This window comes from Nyctereutes procyonoides, unplaced genomic scaffold (assembly GCF_905146905.1).
Source record: "Nyctereutes procyonoides isolate TBG_1078 unplaced genomic scaffold, NYPRO_anot_genome, whole genome shotgun sequence".
NCBI classification, from domain to species: Eukaryota; Metazoa; Chordata; class Mammalia; order Carnivora; family Canidae; genus Nyctereutes; species Nyctereutes procyonoides.
The window spans coordinates 23,041,440-23,063,135 of record NW_026575159.1 but is presented as its reverse complement, the minus strand read 5'-3'; the positions used below and the strand labels follow the sequence as shown (position 1 = coordinate 23,063,135).

General features: G+C 42.8%; 1 protein-coding gene and 1 non-coding gene across 2 annotated transcripts in view; one reads left to right on the top strand and one right to left on the bottom strand.

The window, feature by feature from the left end:
- The window catches only part of ADCY8 (adenylate cyclase 8), a 209,477-nt gene that overhangs the window by 145,045 nt on the left and 42,736 nt on the right, over nucleotides 1–21,696 (top strand). Inside the window, exons 10-11 of the mRNA XM_055314450.1 lie at nucleotides 14,760–14,961; nucleotides 17,014–17,103. Of these exons, the coding sequence (XP_055170425.1) occupies nucleotides 14,760–14,961; nucleotides 17,014–17,103 (292 nt within the window). The remainder of the gene's footprint in view (nucleotides 1–14,759; nucleotides 14,962–17,013; nucleotides 17,104–21,696) is intronic.
- Nucleotides 1,061–1,166, bottom strand: LOC129502685 (U6 spliceosomal RNA). Its single transcript, XR_008663008.1, has one exon. It is a non-coding gene; the product is annotated as a U6 spliceosomal RNA (small nuclear RNA).

Here is a 21,696-nt window from a genome sequence, read left to right as displayed (position 1 = left end):
ACCCTGTCTCCCTCCCAGGATAGCACCTTGGAAGGATCTGTGTGGTGGTAATCAAGAAGATCCCACAGTCCACAGTAAGGACTATAGAAAAGAGGAAAAGCCAGGGTTGTTGTAAAAGTGGAAAGAGAATATAGCCATCACACTTTTGAACACCACATAAAAACAACTAAAGAGAGAGCTCTGGAGAGGTAAAAATTAATTCTCCTAAACCACACTATTTCTAGAAGTTCAGCAAAGTTAGTTTGACACAAAGGTGAGCAACAAAACATGCTAGTGGCAATCCCATGCTCAGCTATTATATGAAAAAAGAGAGGAAAAAGTAGATCAATGTCCTTACAGTTGATGAAAACACTCCAAACAAGCCCACAGCAAATATCAAACCTTTAATTTACTATTTCAAAAGTAATGGAAGCATCTCATGTGACTCAAGACATGAAATAACAACCTAAACCAGAAGTAGAAAAACTTAGAAATTCAACAAGAGAGCTCAGGAAGGAAATAAAAAGGAAAAGAAAGATACATTTCAGAAATGAAGACCTAAAAAGAAGGAACATAGAGCACATAAACACAGCAAGGGATGCTTTGAGAGGAACAGAAGGTGAGAAGGAAGAATTTATTTTTATTATTAAAAAGAAGAGTAAAAGGCAGAGTCCCCTCCCCCAACCTTCCCACCACACTGACAAGAATCCAGAATATTAATGGTGGACTATGGCTGAAAGAACTGCAAGACACAGACTCTTTCTGAGGAGGAGTTCTCAGAAGAGCCCAGTTCAAGAGGGAAGACAAAAACAAGAACAAGAGGGATTTGAAGCCACTGGTACCTGTATAGCTACTGCAAACACTAAATGTAGCCCAACTCCAAGGGAGGTTCACTGAAATCCTCATAGTAAAGATCAATTGGCCTCAGGTTCTCCAATCTGATACAATGTGACCAGTTTTCAGCCAAAAATTACAAGGTATCCCAAAAGGAAAGAAGAGACAAAGCAGTCATTAGAATCAGCCTCAGGGATGACAAAGATGCCAAAATGATCAGAAAAGGAATTTAGAATAACTATTTTTAATGTATTAAGAGTTCTTCATGAATTTGAACATCATCCTTAAGCAGAAGCCATGCTAATCTTCTCTGTGTCGTTCCAATTTTAGTTTATGGTGCTGCTGAAGCAACCACAGTATATTAAGTGTTCTAATGGAAAAATTAGACAGATAGGCAGCCTAAGAAGAGTGAAATTCTAAGAAAGAATCAAAAGCAAATGCTAGAAATAAAAACACTGCAACAGAAATTATGAATGTGTTCATCAGTAGATTCAACAAGGCCAACAAAAGAATCAGAGAGCTTGAATATAGGTCAGTAGAAACTCTCAAACTAAATACAAAGAGAAAAATAAGTGAAAAAAAGACAAGCAGGTCAGACCATTTAAGAACCCACTTAAATACAAAAACTCAAATATGTTAAAAGTAAATGCATGGAGAAAGAGATACCATGCTAACACTAATCAAAATAAAGCTGTAGTAACTATATTAATTTCAATCAGAGTAGACTCAGAACAAGAAAAATTATCAGTAGCAAAGAGGACATTATATAATGATAAAAAAAAAGTCAGGTCTCAAAAAGGACATAACAATATGTATGTTATGTCTTGTATCTGCCTACAAAGAGAGTGTCAAAACACGTGAATATTAACACATGGGCCAAAATAAAATCTCAAGAGAAATTTCAAAATATTTTCAACTAAGTGAAAATGAAAATACAATTTATCAAAATTTGTAAGAAGTAGTAAAAGCAGTGCTTAGAGGGAATTTATGACAATAAATGCATATATTACAAGAGGAATATCTAAAATCAATAATCTAAATTCTACCTTGGGAAACGAGAGAATGAAAGAAATTTAAACCTAAAATAAGCAGAAGGCAAGAAATCATATAAATTAGGACAGAAATCAACAAAATTGAAAACAGGAAAACAACAGAAAAAATCAACAAAACTGAAATCTGGCTCTTTGAAAATATCAATAAAATTGATAGTATCCTGGCCAAGTAAACAGAAGAGAGAGGCAGAGAAAGCAACACACACACAGAGATTATCAGTATCATAAGTGAAAGAAAGTGTTTTGCTACTGATCCCATGGACATTGAAATGATAATAAAAGAATACTACATACAACTCTAGGTCCATAAATTTGATGACTGAGATGAAATAGACCAATTTGTTGAATGAGACACAAACTATCTAAATCCATACAAGAAGAAAAGGTTAACCTGAATAGCCCTATATCTTTTTATTTAAAGATTTTATTTATTTATTCATGAGAGACAGAGAGAGGCAGAGACATAGAGGAAAAAGAAGCAAACTCCATGCAGGAGCCCAATGCGGGACTTGATCCTGGAACTCTGGGATCACGTCCTGAGCCGAAGGCAGACGCTCAACTGCTGAGCCACCCAGGCATCCCTGAATATCCCTATATCAATTAAAGAAATGGAGTTAATGATTTTAAAACTGACTAAGAAATAAAAGGTTGGAGAACCATTTACCATTCAAATGGTTCTCAAAATATACCCTAAAAACTACAGAACACTTCTGAAAGAAATTGAGGAAGACACAAAGAGATGGAAAAATATTCCATGCTCATGGATTGGCAGAATTAATATTGTGAAAATGTCAATGTTACCCAGGGCAATTTACACGTATAATGCAATCCCTATCAAAATACCATGGACTTTCTTCAGAGACTTAGAACAAATTATTTTAAGATTTGTGTGGAATCAGAAAAGACCCCAAACAGCCAGGGGAATTTTAAAAAAAGAAAACCATATCTGGGGGCATCACAATGCCAGATTTCAGGTTGTACTACAAAGCTGTGTTCATCAAGACAGTGTGGTACTGGCACAAAAACAGACATATAGATCAACGGAACAGAACAGAGAACCCAGAAGTGGACCCTGAACTTTATGGTCAACTAATATACGATAAAGGAGGAAAGACGATCCACTGGAAGAAAGACAGTCTCTTCAATAAATGGTGCTGGGAAAATTGGACATCCACATGCAGAAGAATGAAACTGGACCACTCTCTTGCACCATACACAAAGATAAACTCAAAATAGATGAAAGATCTAAATGTGAGACAAGATTCCATCAAAATCCCAGAGGAGAACTCAGGCAACACCCTTTTTGAACTTGGCCACAGTAACCGGAGAAGGACAAACAGTGTATGTTCTCATTCATTTGGGGAATATGAATAATAGTGAAAGGGAATATAAGGGAAGGGAGAAGAAATGTGTGAGAAATATCAGAAAGGGAGACAGAACATAAAGACTTCTAACTCTGGGAAATGAACTAGGGGTGGTGGAGGGGGAGGAGGGTGGGGGTGGGGGTGAATGGGTGACGGGCACTGAGGGGTACACTTGACAGGATGAGCACTGGGTGTTATTCTGTATGTTGGTAAATTGAACACCAATAAAAATTAATTTATAAAATTAAAAAAAAAATAAAACACCAAATCTAAATGGCTTCACTGATAAATTCTACCAAAGATATAGAGAAAAAATAATAACAATTCTACATAACCTCATCCAGAAATTAGAAGTGGAAGAACAGTTCCTAACTCATTTTATGAGGGCAACATTACCCTAATACCAAAATCCAGTAAAGATTTTGAAATAATGGAAAACTATAAACCAATATATTTTATCAATATAAACACAGAATTTCTCAATGAAATATTAGCAAATCAAATCCAACAATGTGTGAAAATAATTATACACTAAGACCAGATAGAATGTATTCCAGATAGGCAAGGTTTATTCAGCATTTGAAAATCAAACAGTGTAATCCACCCTATTAACAAGCTAAAGAAGAAAAATTGTATGATCACATCAATTGACGCAGAAAAAGCATTTGACAAAGTCCAATGCCCATTTAAAGTGAAAATTCTTAGAGAACTAGGAGTAGAAGGGAACTTCCTTAACTTGATAAACACAATCTACAAAGAACCTATGACTAGCATCATTCTTAGTGGTGACTGACTGGAACCTTTCCCCTTAATATCAGAAACAAGTTGAGAATGTACTATGTCACTACAACTACTTAATATCATATTACACATCCTTGCTAGTAAAATAAGACAACAAAAATGAATAAAAGGTATATGTATGGAAAAGGAAGAAATAAAACTAGGTGTTTCTGCAAATGACATGACTTTCTACATAAAAAAATCCCAAAAAATCCACCACAAAAAAACTAAAACTGGTGAGCAAGTGTAGCAAGCTCACAGTATACAAAGTCAATATATAAAAGTCAGTTGCCCGGGATCCCTGGGTGGCGCAGCGGTTTGGCGCCTGTCTTTGGCCCAGGGCGCGATCCTGGAGACCCGGGATCGAATCCCACGTCGGGCTCCCGGTGCATGGAGCCTGCTTCTCCCTCTGCCTGTGTCTCTGCCTCTCTCTCTCTCTCTGTGACTATCATAAGTAAATAAAAAAAAAAAAAAAAAAAAAAAAAGTCAGTTGCCCCCATATACCAGCAATTAAAAATTAGCATTTGAAGTTAAAGAAAATATTTTTAAAACACCAAAAGTTAAATACTTAAATATATATCTAACAACATAGGTACAGGATCTGTATACATAAAACTAAAAACACCAGTGAAATAAATTTTTAAAATATAAATAAGTTCAATGTTCATGGATTCAAAGACTTGATATTACTAAGATGCCAGTTCTTCCCAACTGGATCTAATTGTAAATTCAATACAGTATCACTCAAAATCCCAGCAAGCAAGTTTGTAGATATCCATTGATGAAGTTAGTTACACAGAGGAGGCAGCATAACCAATAAAACACCAAAAAACAAGCAAACAAAACTAGAGTATTTATACTACATAATTTTAAGATAATATAAAACTACTGTATTCAAGAGAGCGTGATATTAAAGAAAGAACAGACACCTAGTTAACAGAAGAGTGAGCCCAGAGATAGACTCACACTAATGTATATATAATCAACTAGTTTGTGACAAGGTGCACAGTCAATTCAATGGAAAAATGATTTTTTTTGGCAAATAGTACTGGAAAAATTGGATGTCCATATGAAAAACAAAAGAGCCTATACACAAACCTTGTACCTTTCAACTGGAAATGGTCCATATACCTAAATACAACATTATAAAATTTCTAGAAGAAAACATAGGAGAAATTTGTAATCTTGGGTTTAGTGGTGAGTTTTTAGACATAATGCCGAAATCATGATCCACAAGAGAAACAACTGACAAGTTGGACTTATTTAAAATTAAAATTTCTGGTGTGTGAAAAACACTGGTCAGGGAATGAAACCACGGGCCACAGACTAGAATAAAGTATCTGTAACTCACATATCTGATAAAGGACTTCTATCCAAGATACACAAAGAATTCTTAAAACTCAACAATAACAAACAAACGACCCAATTTTTTAAAATAGACAACAGCTCTGAACAAACACCTCACCGGAGAAGGTACAAGAATGTCAAAAGAGCATATGAGAAGATGCTCAATATAATTTTCTATTAAAGAAATGCAGATTAAAACAATGATGCTATACCATCACATACCTATTAACAATGATGAGGGCCAGAAAATAAGGAAGCATTAAAATACACACATACACAATGATGGGAGATTGTCAGAGGGACACAGGAATCCTCTGAAAGAGCTCCCAAGAGCCAAAATGGAACAACCTAAGGAAGAAAATAAATAAAATAGAATTGGGCTGTAACCCAAAATATAAAATAAATATCTATGGGTTAATCCTGATAGAAATAAATGATTCAATGAATAAATCAATTAAGAATAGATCAATCTCCTATTCAGAAAAATCCCATATAATTTATGTACTCTGTCCTCATTGGTGGAATTTAACTTCTCACTCCTATGGGGGGGATGTGGCTATGCTTAAAGTAACTTCCTTCCAAAGAGTACAGTATGCATGGAGGGAAAGCATGGAGAAACATGACAAATGTTCCCAGTCAGCTGATAAAAGTTCTCATCAACAGTGACGAGTCATGTTGGATGAGAATGGCACACAACCTCTGTGGTCTTCCTCTCAAAAACCCATAACCTAATCATGGTGGGGGGGGCTGTGGGAAATATCAGAAAGGGAGACAGAACATAAAGACTCCTAACTCTGGGAAACGAACTAGGGGTGATGGAAGGGGAGGAGGGCGGGGGGTGGGGGTGAATGGGTGATGGGCACTGAGAGGGGCACTTGACGGGATGAGCACTGGGTGTTATTCTGTATGTTGGTAAATTGAACACCAATAAAAAATAAATTTATTACTAAAAAAACAAATTCCAATTGAAAAACATTCTACAATATATCCGGCCAGTACGCCTCACAACAGTACGCCTCACAACTGTCAATGTCACTTAAAGCAAAGGAAGTCTAAGAAACTGTCACAGTGAGTAGAGCCTAGGGAAATAGGACAACTAAAAAATTGAAGGTGGTATCCTGGATTGGAGATATAAATATGAAAAGTCCCATAAAGAATGTCCAACCCAGTATCTATGAGCATAACAAGGGGACAGGCAGTGCTGTTGAAATGATATTCCAATTTTTATTAAAAAAGTTTTTGAAGGTACATATGATTCCAGAGTTGCGGCAAGAAACACACAAGATGAGCCTGGAACATCTTGTCCTACTAGAAAGTAAGGAAGCCATCAAGTTTATTAGCCGTGTCTAAAGGACTTGGAAGCCATGGTAAAGAAGTTCCCATTGTCCAAAGATGAAATCATTTAGCTTTAGTATGGCTAGTTGTTAAAATGGTCAGTGAAAACCCACCAAATATTTTTAGCTTTATGAGTTTATAATGACATTTTTGAAAGTTGGTAACCAATGGTGGAAGATAGAGAACTGATTGGTTATCTTGGAAATTGTTAAAAAAAAAAAAAAAAGAAAAGAAAAAAATAGTTTTCTGTCTTGCCTGCACAAAGTGTACCACAAAATCACCAAATAGATGAGTGAAGACATCATAAAATTATTCATGCTAATAATTTTCAAAGAAATTATAGAATTAAAATAGCACCATTTTCTAATATCCCAATGAATTAATGGATCTAGGAATTGAGCATCAGAGGATGTTATTAGCACAAAAGGAGAGACAACCATGTCTCCTGATGGGAAGAACACAACACGTTTATAGTCTTACCAAAAGGATTAAATCTAAGTCTGATCAGGGTTTTGAATCCAGTTTCCAACTTGCAAGAATCATGGAGGATAAAGGATATTGAATGAGTCTGCAAAAGTAAAATCCAGGCAGTGGGAAATGCTATAGGCCAACGGCACATATTCTTTAATAAATAAGTTGTAATGAAAATAAAGAGACAAAGAGAGAACCTGCACATTTTTGAAAGACTTAAAAGATAAAGGAAATTCAATTAAAAATGGCAAGACTAAGCTGTAGTGTCTAAATATAGATGATAAAGCTATAAAGGGGAAAGGAGAATGATTGGGGGTGGGAGAAAGGGTTATAATAGTGCCCTACAAAGTTCTATTTTATGAACTCAGTGGTCATTACAAAGGCAGACACGTTATATATAATAGCTCATGAAGTTATACTTTGGTGCGGTTTTCTGTATTTATGCTTCATTTTTATCAAAAGTTTTTTAGTGAGAGAAAAAAAGAAAGACTGTGTACCTCTGCTAAATTGAATCCCTGTTATGAGCCAGACCTGCGTTAGATCCTGAAAATGTATCAGTGAACAAAAAAAAGACAAAAAAAGTGCCCTCCTAGATCTTATAATCTAGTGGTTGGAGTCAAAGAAATAATTAAAATATATGCATATGTCTAGATGAATATGTAGGTACTTCTATGCTATATCTCCATAAGTAGGTGTGCCTCTGCTGTGCATGCAGATAATGCACATACTATATAGTAGATAGGTATTTGCTATGGCAGTGAATGAATCAGGAAAGGTACTAAGGAGGGCCATAAGAGGATGGGTTTCCTGACTCCCCAAGAACTATGTGGGATCTTGAGGATGCTCTCAGGGTGGCGAGCTGCAAGAGACAACAGGATCTTGCCAGATTCACCCAAACTTCCCGGGCTCCCCTCTTCGCTCCTGCCAGTAGAGAGTTGGAAGCCAAGAAGGGCCATATCTGGTGCATGCTTCCCCCTGACTCCTGGAGCACGGGGTGTTGACGTTCCCAACAAACATCCTTTATGTGCCTGTTTGTGCTACACAGCGGAGGTACACAGTCCTGGTCCCTGCCTTCATAAAGCTTACAGTGTCAGGGGTGGGAAGGTAATTAGCCAAATAGCTAGGATGTGTAGGAATGAGGTGAGGCAAACAGATCAAGGCAGGCTTCCCAGAGGAGGTGACATTGACATCTGGACTGCCTCCTGCTGGACCAGCCAGGTCACCAGAGAGGACTGAGGTTGGGGGAGAGGGAGGACTGGAAAGTGAGTGTCTGCAAATGAGGGGTGTGTAAGGCTTAGCTGGGGAGTTGTGATGAGTTGGCAAAGAAGACATTACCGAAGCTTTTATTCAAAGCAGTGATGTGGTTGACTTTGTGTGTAGAAGGATCACACTAACATGGCAGATGGAAAGGCAGGAGGGCCTTTAGGGAAGACCAATAGAAGGCAGTTGCCAGACTCTGGGGTGAGAAACGGTAGGGACAAGATAACAGTGGTGGGGGCGTTGGGGGTGGGGTGGGGCGGGGACCAGAGAGGAAGAATTTGCTAGATGGTTAGGTCAGAGATGGACTGGGCTATGGGGGATGGAAGAGAGAGAGGAACCCAGGGCGGCACTGGGACAGAAAGGCTGGGTGGGCTTTCTTCCCAAGGGCCATGACCAAGGATGGGGACTCAGCCCCGAGCCCCAGTTCCTGGCTTCAGGGGAAGAGACGTGCATTCTCAGGCAGCAGCTGGCCAGCAGGAGTCTCTTACTCAGGGGTGCAAGCTGAAATAGCAGCTGGAGCCCCAAACTCACCTGCACAGTCGAAGAGAAGAAACTGACAGTGAGGAAAGCATCCCCAGTTGATCCCTGACCAGACAGTCGGCATGTTGTGGGGATTGAGGGGTCCCTGTGCCCCAGACGCATAGCACAGGCTTTCATTTACATGTGCTTGTTTCCTCTCCAACTCATTTTGTGTCTGACTGATTCTTTGCGGCTCAACAGATGGTAGGTGCCTTTCCCTGGCATTTCTTCTGTCATGGGCTTTTGAGCAGAGGAGGCGGGCTCTGCCCCTATGACCACGGCTGACTCCCAGCCCGCAAAGCAAAGCGTCGCGGACCCTGGCAAGGACAGTGCTTGCTCAGCCCTGGGCTCCAAGTTCCACACGCACGCAGATGTTCCTCTCCCAAAAGGATAAACTGAGGAAAGGACAGAAATATTATCTTTTGTGATGGTAGCACGGTGTATCTCAGTCTGCAAGCATGGTGATGAAAGGGTAGAGGACAGACAGGGAGGAAGGGGGGGACGAGAGAGGAAAGGAAAGAAGAGGGAGGAGAAAATATGCAAGCAAGAGAAGGAGGCTAGGGAAAAAAAAAGAGGCACTGGATCTTACTACTTCTGTGCACCTCTCTAGCTGTATGTATGTACTTGACCTCTCAGGAACCTCGATTTTCTCATCTGTAAAATGGAAATAGCAATACCCACTTCCCAAGGTTGCTGTGAGAGGTAAAAGAACCGTATCCATTTTGATAAATTCTGGTTCCCTTCCTTTTCCTGAGCCGTAGTATTTTCATCTGTTGAAGTGGCTAAGAATACCTACCTCTCAGGGTCGCTGTGAGGCTCAACAGCACTATTGGACCCACAGGCTTTGCAGATTCTGGCGGGTGGTACAAATGTCATCTTTGGGTGTGATCCCAGCTTCCATTTACAACTGCACCCCAAGCTGCCCAGAGGCTGTTCACTCGCACTCATTGATCTCCACCTTCCCAGCAAACAGCCAGTCGTGATGCCAACCCAGACTCTGTTTTAAAGACAGACTGCGGAGAGCAATTAGAACTTAATATCTAGAAATGATTTGGAGAGAGCTGTTTGCAAATCCCTTGTCATTTTTTTTTTTGGACTCGATTTCAGAAATGAGAGGTTTCCTTGCCTCTTATGGACACCAACAATGCAAAGCAAATTCAAAGCCCCTGGACGCCTGAGTAGCCCTATAATTAGATTTAAAAAACTATAATTGGTTGTTATAATGTTTATGTGTGCAGAAAGAAATGAACACTGAGGAGCTGCTGCAGAGAATCTTGGAGAAATTTTATAGGCAGCGCCAGCGCCTTGCATCTTATAATTAATATGCTTCCCATCGATCTTTGAAATGCCCTCGGTTATCTGGATTTCACTGTGAATAGAGAAGACTTGATGTTTCTTTAAGTTCGTATTATGTGCTAAGCACACAGCTTTATTATTTTAATCTGAGCCTCCTTTAAGAGGTAGACTTAAAAATTCTGGTTTTGCAGACTAAAAAATGATGCTCAGGAGAGTTAGTTACCTTGCCCAAGGCTGTGTCCCTGGTTAGGTTTTGGGGCTATGGGTTCAAACACCCAGGGTTTTGTTCACTCTTCCATTCACTACCCCACATGCCCACCTTTTACCTACTGTCCTAGCTCCTTCCAGCTGCTGTAACAAAATACTACAGACTGTGGGCTTATAGACAGCAGACCTTTACTTCTCATAATTATGGAGGCTGGAATTCCAAGATCAAGGCACTGGCACATTCAGTGTCTGGTGGGAGCCCTCTGCCTGGCTTGTCCCTATGACCTTATGTGGAGGAAGAGGCCAGGGAGCTCTGGGGGGCCTCTTTTATGAGGGCACTGACCCCATTCACGAGGGCTCCACCCTCATGACCTCATCACGTCCCACATGCCCCACCTCCAAATACCATCGCATTGGACATTATGATTCAGTATCCAGATTTGGGGAAATGTAAGCCCTCAGGCCATTGCTTCTCCCTTTCCTTTGTTTCAGTAAGCCCAGAAGGGAGTGCTGATCCTTTAAAATGGCATTAAGGGCTCAGGTGGGTTCTCTGTGCCAATCCCAGCATACTGAAACACCCCACCAGAAGTGGACCCAAAAACTCAACTGCTGGATGGGCAACAAAACATCAGTTTTGTACATTGCCAAGCAAACGCATGCTTTGCCTGTGCAAAACTACAGCCTGGAATAGAGAACGTGGTTGAAGTCAAGAGACCACATGGTGTCCGTTCTGAATCTCCTGGACCTCTACTTGTGTCTCCTATTCTACCTCCCACACCAGTGTGGGATCTCACGACTACAAAGCTGAGAAAGACCAGTACAAGGCACATCGACTGCCACCCCGTCCCCGGTCCCAAAGGAAGGAGATCTGAGCAGTTGTCTGTTGGTACTTCCTGGTGACATCTGAGCTTCATTGCCAAGAGGAGATAACCAGGCCTCTTCTTACAGAGAAGGTCCTGGTTCTGGCTTCCCAACCATCTTAGTGGGTCTACAAGAAGGGGCGGGCCAGAGGCCAAACTTCACATAAACATTGAACTTCAACAGTGGCTCTTCCTTCCGAGAAGAACCAGGTCCACTGACCATCCCAGATAGGCTCTGATCAGCCAATGGCAGACTCCTCCTAGAAGCAAGGGGATGCGCAGAGATGCTGGAGGATGGATGAGAAAGAAGCCTTTTTCCTATGAAGGCTGGTGAGGGGAGGAACAGCATCTTCTCTCCCCACAAAAAGCGTTAAGTCAGCAAGTAAAGTTTATTGAGCTCTTTCTGTGTGCTCAGCTCTATACCAGGTATCATAGAAGAATCCAGAGAAAAACAGCCTTGAAGGATGAACAAGACATTCTCCCCAGGAGAGAGCACAGAAGCAGAAGAAGCACAGTCCTTAGGGCGGAGAGGAGAGAGCAGGAGCCTGGGGCCAGGCAGGCCATGCAGGTCCACAGACTACCCAGATGGCAGCGGGGACCACAGAGGAGTCTGAGGCTCCTGCCTAGCAGCTCTCAGAGCAATCTTTGCACGCTTTGCTTCCGCCTCACACTTTGAAACAAGGCATTCGTATTCTCAGTGGCTGCCCCATGGTATTGAGATGCATCAGGCTTGAAATTGGCCCCATTTCTCCAGGGACTATCTGACAAAAGCGATCCACCTGTGTCCCCTTTCATTTGCCTCCCCTGGGTGCCCCAGAAGGATGGTGTGCTGTTCAGGAGTGTTTTTCCAGCCTGTTTTGGGGGGATGTTTCCCATCTGCCCAGAGCCCTCTGGGAACCCACTGCTGCACAGACCTTCTGTTCTTATCTAGAACTCCTGCAGAGATTTCCTGTTAAGGTGATCCATAAAATCAAAACTGTGCAAGCATTAAAAAAGAAGAAGAAGAAAACTCTAAAACCTCCAACAAAAAAAGTCAGAGAGAGTGACTTTCCAGATTTTGTGATGCTTGAGCACGCAGAGGGACTTACCAGTCTTATCTATTCCCCACCTTGCAAATGACTTGCCTCCTGGGTGTCCTTCTCTCCTGATCATTTGACTACATTTCCTAAATTCCTTTTGCTGCCTTCTCTTCTTCCAGCCCATCAACTTCTTCTGTAGCTTCACCTATGGTTCCCTTACTTCTTACCCTCCTTGGGCACACTCCTTCCTTCATAGATCTTCAACCGCCACCTGTTCACTCCAGACCCATAGTTCCACAACCGTCCCTCTAACTGCCTAGCTATCTGCATGGCCCTAGCTGGATGATCCACAAGGACCAAAAATTCAATTTTCTCAAAATCAAGTTCACCATCCTTACCTTCTATGGACCAGCTTCTCTTCCTGCATTTGCCATTTAAGACGAAAAAGCATGAGAGTCAGCCTTAATGATGCCACTCTGCCATCCACCTCCCCCTAACACACACACAAAAACATATGAAGAGAACCACCAGGTCTTTCCTTGAACCTCCCAGTTATCAGTGCTGCTACCTTATGTCCCTCCCTTGGTAACTCGGGCCCCAACTATCTAAACCTCTGCTAAACGCTTTCTCTCTTCTTCACTCCATCCTCCACCTCCCACCGTGACTGTTCCTCAGATACACAGATCTGACCCTGTCCTTCCCAATTAAATATCTGGAACATATGTATCTCACCTCCATGCAGAACTTCATACACAGCATTTAGGAGAGCCCTCACTCTTGAGCCCAACAGCCTCACCACTTGGGTTAGTGGAAGTTCTAAACACAGTGGTCACTCTTACTCTCCTGATGCTCTTCTCTTGCTGCCCACCTTTCCCTCCTTAGAACCCTCTCCTCAACCTCCAAGGCCTGACCCAAATGTCCCCTCTTTTGTGAAGCCTCCCTTGATTGCTTTTCCTGTTTTCTAGATGATGGTTGTGCAAAACCCTTTATGGATCATAGCGTATTATCCTCATCATGTGTATGTTCATCATGTGTATGTCCATATTCCCCTATAGATTATGATCTCCTAGAGGATGGAGAACATGTGTCCATGTATCCCATGGTGCCAACTAGTGTATCTAGGAAGAAGCTTGTAGAATGAATAAGTAGATGAAACCACGGAAGACAAAAAAGATGACAGCACATGTGGGAGGTCTATTACTCGTGAAAGGGATTAGGATGGTACAGTGGACTTTAAATCTTAGCTCTAACACTAACCAACTCTGCAACCCCTGGGAAGTTGCTTTTCTCTGAGCCTTAAACCTTCATCTGAAAAAAAGAAAAAGAAAGATCAAAAGACTTGATAAGTCTGTTCCAAGGAATGGACATCAGCAATTATATAAATTGCTTAGCATTGTGTCTAGCACATAATTGGGGTTCAGTATATTACCAACGCTAGTGCTATTGATAATAAATATGACAATTCAGGCAGAAGGATAGTGAGGTAGGTCTAACTTCATTCACTAAATGTTTGTTTATTGAGCACCAACCAGTGGAAGATGCTAAAGCCAAATGGATGAATGTCACTGTATAGAGGAAAGAGCCACTTCCATCAAGGTATGCTTCAATGTGCAACAGTTGGCTGGACAGAGAACAAGGGGTGAATTCCCAAGGGGAAGCAATATGCCTGGTGAGAGGTTGGTTGGTAAGGAAAGGAAGCAGTCAGAGACGCCTCCAGAGATGAGGTTTGAGATCACGGAGTTGCTACAAACAGTCTGACACCCAGCAGAGATGCCCAGTAGACAGGGGCTACCATGGGCCTAAGCTTTGGTGAGACCTTAAAGCGCAAGATGTATACTTTGGGGTGATGCTGAAGCCTTGGGCAAGGATGAGTTCTCCTTAATGTACTACTCAAATCATACCCTTACCCATGTCTCAAGTGGCACCTGGTATATTCCATGCAAATCTTGGTAATCAAGGACCAAACTGAGCAACTTGGAACAGGTTCCAAGTTCAAGTTCTTGGCATTGGAGTAGACCAAGAGGGAAAATGTTTAATAAAATCCACTACAAAGGGGAAAGGGCATCTGGGTCCCTCTCACAGCTGGGATATTGAGATAAAATTCCAGTGGTGTGTTACCTTGGCAGCAGTTGCCTAGTGAGAAAGATCAATGAATGATAAAAGAAGTAAAAAAACAAAAAAAGGACAGGAACAATAAATCAAGTCAAATATTTGATGGTCATTTCAAAATTTCTCCACAAAATATTCTAGGGATGGATATAATAAAAATGTCTCCTGCTGATAGTCCTTTTCCTGAATAATCAGAGCTTTAGAGAATTATTGGGTGCCAGAGTTGGGGAAGGGCAGTCATGGATATGCTTACCTTCCAGTGTTGTCCAGTGAGTGGGGATCAGACAATCAACGCCATGTGACCCAACATTCTGGGTTTCCTTTCAGGGTGATGCCAATGGCCATCCAGTTTTCCATCCTGATTATGCTGCATTCGGCTCTGGTCCTCATCACGACAGCAGAGGATTATAAGTGTTTGCCCCTTGTCCTCCGGAAGACATGCTGTTGGATTAACGAGACCTATTTGGCCCGGAATGTCATCATCTTTGCATCCATCCTGATTAACTTCCTGGGCGCCATCCTGAATATTGTAAGCAATCCAAACCCATCAACCCTCTGGCTTCTTGCGGGCAGGGAGGAATGAAGGGTTTATGAAGCCTGCAGCTTCTTGCATGGGTACCACTTCCCTTCATGTGCCTGGTGCAGCCCCGAGCTTAGGGACAGAACAGAGATGCGGCCACTGTCAGAGCTGTGCACTTTACTGGTGGCAAATTGTCTCTTTCCCAGTGGGGGAGGTCATTTGCTCCAAAAGAGCTCAGACACCCGTAAGTTTCTATATTATTGGTGGCCAATCAATTATAACCATGAATCAGAGTTCCGTCTAATTAAGTACCTACCTGCTATGTGCCATGCACTGAAGGAGGAGCTGTACATGTTTTTCTTGTTAATTCCTCACATAAACCCCGTGAGGTAAGTCTCCTTATCCCCACCTTATGGCTAAGGAAACTGAGGCTCAGAGACATGAAATAACTTGCTAATAAGGTCTGTCTGACTCCACAACTCATACTCATGCTCAAATGCTAAATTGTATCTCTGGGAGTGGGAGTGGGGGGAATGGAAATAAAAGAGCTGTCATTTCTTGAGCACCTACTATGTGCTACAGGTAGGTATTACCGTTCCCATGTGATGGATAAGGAAACTTCAGGAAGCTTGAGATCTTGCTTATGACTTTCCAAGAGTTCATATTGGATGTGACACATTGAACTCAGATGACTCTCCAGCTGCCATATTTATCATTTGCTTTTAATTTGGTGATCCATGTTTTAATGATTTCATTTTCTCTCTAGAATGGTAATATGATAGTGACAGCATTTTCTGTGATAATACATACAGTCGGTGTTGTCCATGACTTAGATTTTAGGAGTGATCTGTCTGATTCCAGGTTTTGAACTTGGCACATTGGGAGAGGCTAGGAGAGGCATCATCTTGTGGCTGAACCCATCATTGTGCCCTTTGGGCCCGAGGGAGGGTCTCCACAAGTTCAGGGACCCAAACTGTGGACTCCCCCAATTGTCAGCCCGTGAGTCGGAGGCTTATACTGCCTGAAATTAATTGTCCAGAATGGCCCAATAATTACCTAGAGTCCATGTTGCTCAAGCTCTGTGGTTGGCCTTGTCGTAAAGGATTCTATGGGATAAAGAGAAAGGAAAATCCTAATCTAACTAAAGTCATCATCTAATGACTATTTTATAGATTATTGCAATTGAAAATGGAAGTGCTTAGGAGCATTGATCATGGCCTGCGGAGACGTAGCCAGGATCTCAAGTCTTGACGAATCAGGTATTTCCGGGGTGCAGGATTTGGAAAGAAGTTCAGTGACTCTAGGTCAGGGTTAACTCTGGGCCACCCATGCCACAAGGGTGCAGTAGGAAGTTCAGAGGCTTTGGAGTCAGATAGACCTGCGATCAAATCTCAGCTCTACCGCTTACCGGCTCGGTGATGCTAGACAAGTTACTTTACTTCTCAGAGTTTCATATTTTTCTATTGTAAAATGGGGATGAAAACAATAGCTACGTCACAAGGTGGTTGTGAGGCTTTTTTGTCCAAAGTGTCTGGCACAGAGGAGGCATTCAGCCCATGGTAGCTACTCCTTCCTGAGCACTACAAAATCTGTAGCAATGTCTGGCCTAGGAAATGAATCCCCAACCCCGGCTTTCCTGCACCCCTTGTTAAAAGTCTTTCTGGAAGACGTGCCTCTCAGATCCCTGGAATCCACCCAGCTGTGGATGAAGAGACAGGCTGCGAGCATAGCTCAGGCCTTCTCTCCTGCCATCTGGCTCTCTTCAGGGTCCCACAAGCACATCCCACTGCCCTATGCTTGGCTCCGTGGCTGGCTTGTAAATGCTTTTTTTGAGCCAGCACCTTCTTTAAAATGAAAGAGGAGATCCCAGCTGGCACGTCCATTCTGGAATGAAGCCCCCCTCCCCTGCCCAACCCCCTGTAGGGCCTGGTCTGCCCAGGCTCCTGCCGAAGCTCAGCAGTGACTCACACTCTGTTGCCAGCACTCGCACTGACTTTGTCGTTCCTGTGTTGTTGTGTTTTGTTTTGTTGTTGTTTTTCTTCTTTTTTTTTTAATCCGCAGCTGTGGTGTGATTTTGACAAGTCGATACCCTTGAAGAACCTGACTTTCAATTCCTCAGCTGTGTTTACAGATATCTGCTCCTACCCAGAGGTATTTATTCCCGAGCTCCCCTTGGCAAGACTTGGGCCTAGGTTCCTCCACCAGTTCCGCATGAGCAGGACTGGCTGAAAGGTCTCAGAAAGCCTTCCAGAGGCTGGTCTCCTTCTTCTGCCTCCTGCTCCTCCTGCCCCTCCTCCTCCTCCCTTTCCTCCTCCTTCCTCTTCTCTGCCTTCCCTTCTCACTCCTGCCTCTTTCCTACTCCCACTTCTAGGCTTTCCTAATTCTCCCTCCTTCCTCCTCCTCCTCTCTCCCTTACTCACCTCCACTCTATTCATTTTCCTCTTCCCTTTCCTTCCCTCCTCCTCTCATCCCCCCTCCTCATCTCGAAATCTTAGAGCAGAATGTGCTGTTGTTGCCAGCGCAGGGCAGAGTTATGGCTCAAATGGCATTTGCTGTGTTAAAGAAGGAGGGAAGGAAGGAAGGAAGGAAGGAAGGAAGGAAGGAAGGAAGGAAGGGGAAAGGAAGGAGAGAATGAAAGAAGGAAGGAAAAGAAAAGAGGGAAGGAAGGAGGGAGAGAGGAGTAGGGAGGGAGAGCTAGAAAGAAGGAAGCTAGTGAGTCACAATCACAGCAAACCACAACTGAACTTAAAGCAAAGTGCAGCACCATAGGGTCGGGAGGTGTCCCAGCAGAGATTGTCCCACCATCCTTGTGCAAGTCTCACCCTCCCTTGGCCGCGGAGCCACAGGTCTGGCCCTGAGCCTTGGGGTCAGCCCATGGTGTCGGGCAAAGGACAGGTTTAGGCTGCGTTAGGCGCAGCCCAGACTTTTACACCTGGGGGCAGAAGTTCTGAGTCAGGACAGAGGACAGCTGGAAGGTCCTAACAGACTCTGGCCTGCCTCATGCCCTGAGGACCCAGGTAGACCCTTGTTCCCTAAGACCGCTCCACTGTTTGGGTGGGAGAAGGGCTCTGTGTTGTCTCACCTAGGCCCCAGAATCAGTGTGAGAAACATTCTGGAAATGGAAGAAAGGCTCCTGCCACCTACAAGGTATAGAGCGTCTATTTGATATGCAGAGCATCATAAAATTCTCCAGCTGTGTGGGGGAATAAGAGGTTGTCGCCTCCACTTTCTAGATAATATAACAGAGGCCCCAAAAGAAACATGTTCAGTGCCACTCACCGCCACTCCTGCCTGCCTCCCATCCTCCCTCACTTCTTTCCTTCCCTCTTTCCTTCCCTCTTTCCTTCCTTCCTTCCTTCCTTCCTTCCTTCCTTCCTTCCTTCTCTCCTCCTCTTCCTAATTCAGCTCACAAGACTAGGAACTGCAGTTGAAACCCTAGCTGGCTTGTTTTTGACCTCCTGCTTCTGCATCCAGGCTTGGTCCTCAGTTCCTAGGGAGGAACTAGGCTTTTCTTTAGGATGTCCAGGGCAGGATGGGACTAGCTGTCATGGGGGGACCTCCTCCCACCAAGTACTGAAGGATCACAGGCCTCATGGACTCTGTGGGACACCAGGTCCCTGAGAACATCTAGGTTTGGAGGGCATGAGGAGTGTCCTGGGAGACAGTGAGTTGGCCAACCATCAGATCTGGAGAGCTAGGCAAAGCTGGATTTCACTCCTGGCTGAGCCCTTTCACCTGCTAGCAGTGGAATATTGAATCAGCTCTTATTCCCTCTCAACCTGAGCTTCCTTGTCTGTAAAGTGGGAAAAATAATACCCTCTTCATGTGGCTGTTATGAGGTTAGGGAATAATCATGTTGTCAGGGTGCCTACCTAGACAAGTTAGCAGATGTGGAGCTCCCAACAGGTCATCTGACATAAAACTGAGCTATTAATCTGGGCTTCCAGTTCACTCTAAGACAGTGTATCCCCTTAGCCCCAAACCTAAACTCAGGACCACAGACAGCTCTCATGGGTTTGCCAGTCCTAAGAAAGTGGCTTTTGGATGACATAGCATCATCTCTGTGCCTCGGTTTCCTTATCTATAAAATGAGGAGGAAAGTAGTACCTTCCTCAAGGGTGGTTGTGAGGATTAAGTGCATTAATCCATGTAACCTGTCCAGAGTAGCATCTAGCACAAAATACCTGCTCATTAAACATCAGCCATGATGCATTTATGATTTCCTGTAAGAAGGTTTTGAGCCTGCACTACCAATATATGTTTATCTCTAACTTACATTCCTGTATCACTGTGATAATGTATTGTGTACAGTATGGAACATATTCAAAAATTAGAAATGTTTAAAAGTGAGGTAAATAAGAGTTTCAGTACTTTCCTCCCACAACCAAAGGATCATCTTGCTCAGGGGTGAGCAAACTGTGGCCTCCAGTGAAATTCTAACTGCCACCTGTTTTGTAAGTAAGGTTTGATTGGGGCTTAGCCACACCCATTTATTACCAATTGTCTATGGCTACTTTGTTTTTTGTAAAGATTTATTTACTTACTAGAGAGAGAGCATGAACAGGCAGAGGAGTAGAGGAAAGAGAGTCCTCAAGTAGACTCCACATTGAGCCCAGAGCATGACAGGGGCTCAATCCCAGGACCCTGAGATCATGACCTGAGCTGAAATCAAGAATTGGCTACTCAACCAGTGGAGCCCCCTGGGTACCCCAACTATGGCTACTTTGATAGTACAATTGGCAGAGCTGAATAGTTGCAAGAGATGGTGTGGCCCACTAAGACAAAATGTTTGCCAACTCCTGGCATCATCCTAGATGCAGGTACCCACTGGCCTAAAAAGTGAGCATCTGGACTCTTTCCATCACCATCTACCACAAACAACCTGATTTGACTGACGGGTTGCCATCTTAATATATATGGCTGTGCCTCTCTACCTGGGGATTTATCTACCAAACAAGAAGGAATCAGACACTCAGACCTTGTAAAAGGCTTAATCTACACACAAGGCTGCCCAGTACTCAACACACATTTGTCTTCAAATCCCTTCATCTCTCTGAGCTTTGGCTTCATCGTCTGTGTACCTGACCTCTCTACTTCAACCTATGAGAAACAGGACTCAGTCCGAAAGCATGTGCTAGAAACATCATATAAACATGGATGATGGGATCCCTGGGTGGCGCAGTGGTTTAGCGCCGGTCTTTGGCCCAGGACGCGATCCTGGAGATCCAGGATCGAATCCCACGTCAGGCTCCCGGTGCATGGAGCTTGCTTCTCCCTCTGCCTGTGTCTCTGCCTCTCTCTCTCTCTCTGTGACTGTCATAAATAAATTAAAAAAAATTAAAAAAAATAAACATGGATGATGTGCTATAAAGCATAAGAGGCTGTTCTAATATATGGTACCAAGTTTATTTTAGTATTGAACTCGAGTTCACCAATTACTCAAAATGGATGAAGATAGAGTAAATGACAGTGAAGAAAGTGGCATTCCAAGGATGATGTGAGAAATTGCCTGGGGGGGGGGGAAGAGACATGGGTTTGTGAAACAAAAGCAGATCACACACACAAATATAGAGTGTCATTATCTCAAACACCTGCACAGGGTTCTCAGTAGCCTCGATGGGAAGACCTCCATTTTAGAGTCAAGCCCTTTATTATATGTGCTGGCACATTTGAATAGTCAGTTGTATGCAGGAGCAGTCCAAGCTTGCTAACGTTTTCAAGGGCCCGGGAGAGCCAGTCTCCCATAGAGTTGTCATTATCTGTGTCTTTGCTTAAGAAATATTAACTGTCATGATGAAGATGAGAGAAGAAAGGGGGGGATTGAAAGAGGCAAGAGGGAGAAAGAGCAAGAAAGAGCCAGAAAGAGGAAGAGAAACAATTACAAGAAAAAAAGAATACACGGTTGAGTAAATGAGCAAATTTTTTAAATTCCAAAAGTAATGATTAAAAAACACTAGTGCCTTCACTTCTCTGGTTAACTCTTCATGTAGGAGTCTGAACTCCAAGTGGTTTGGAGGACACTTTATTCAGGGTGGTCAGAAGTCTCTGGCTGTAATACAGGGTAAAATTAGGTTTTCCCACACTCCTTGCAGAAGGAAGCCCACCAGAACATTCAAACGAAGAAGCATCAAATAGCTTTGTAGTAATTTCAGAACTTTTTCTAGTGGAACAGAGGGATGTTTTATGAGCTTATTTTTTTTTCTGCACAGAGCCAATAATGTGTTATGACTAAATATATAAAGAAGAACAATTTGTTTTTTCCCAAATCACAATCAATTTTTGGAATCGCCTTTCCCCACAAAGAGCAAAAAAGCCATAAAAGCACAGGGTGATCCAAAAACCAACAAGTCCCACCTCATTAAAGCTTAGATTTCAAGTCTTTAAGGACATTAACATAACTTGGGAAAGATACCAGGTATGGGTGGCAGAGGCTGTGTGGTGACCTTGAATGAGCGAGGACTCTTCTTCTGCCATGTACTTGCTGTGCAGCCTTGGACAAGTCTCTTAACTACTCTGAGCCTTAGTTTTCTCACTTATATAATGGGATTATTTGTTATTGTTTTGATTTGTGTTGTGGAGCCCAACGTGGGTCTTGAACCCTGAGATCAAGACCTGAGCTGAGATAAAGACTCATCTGCCTAACTGACTAAGCCACCCAGGTGCCCCTATAATGAGATTCTTAATAATACCTACCTCATAAGATTGTTGGGGTGACAAATAGAGATGACATCCATAAAGCACTAA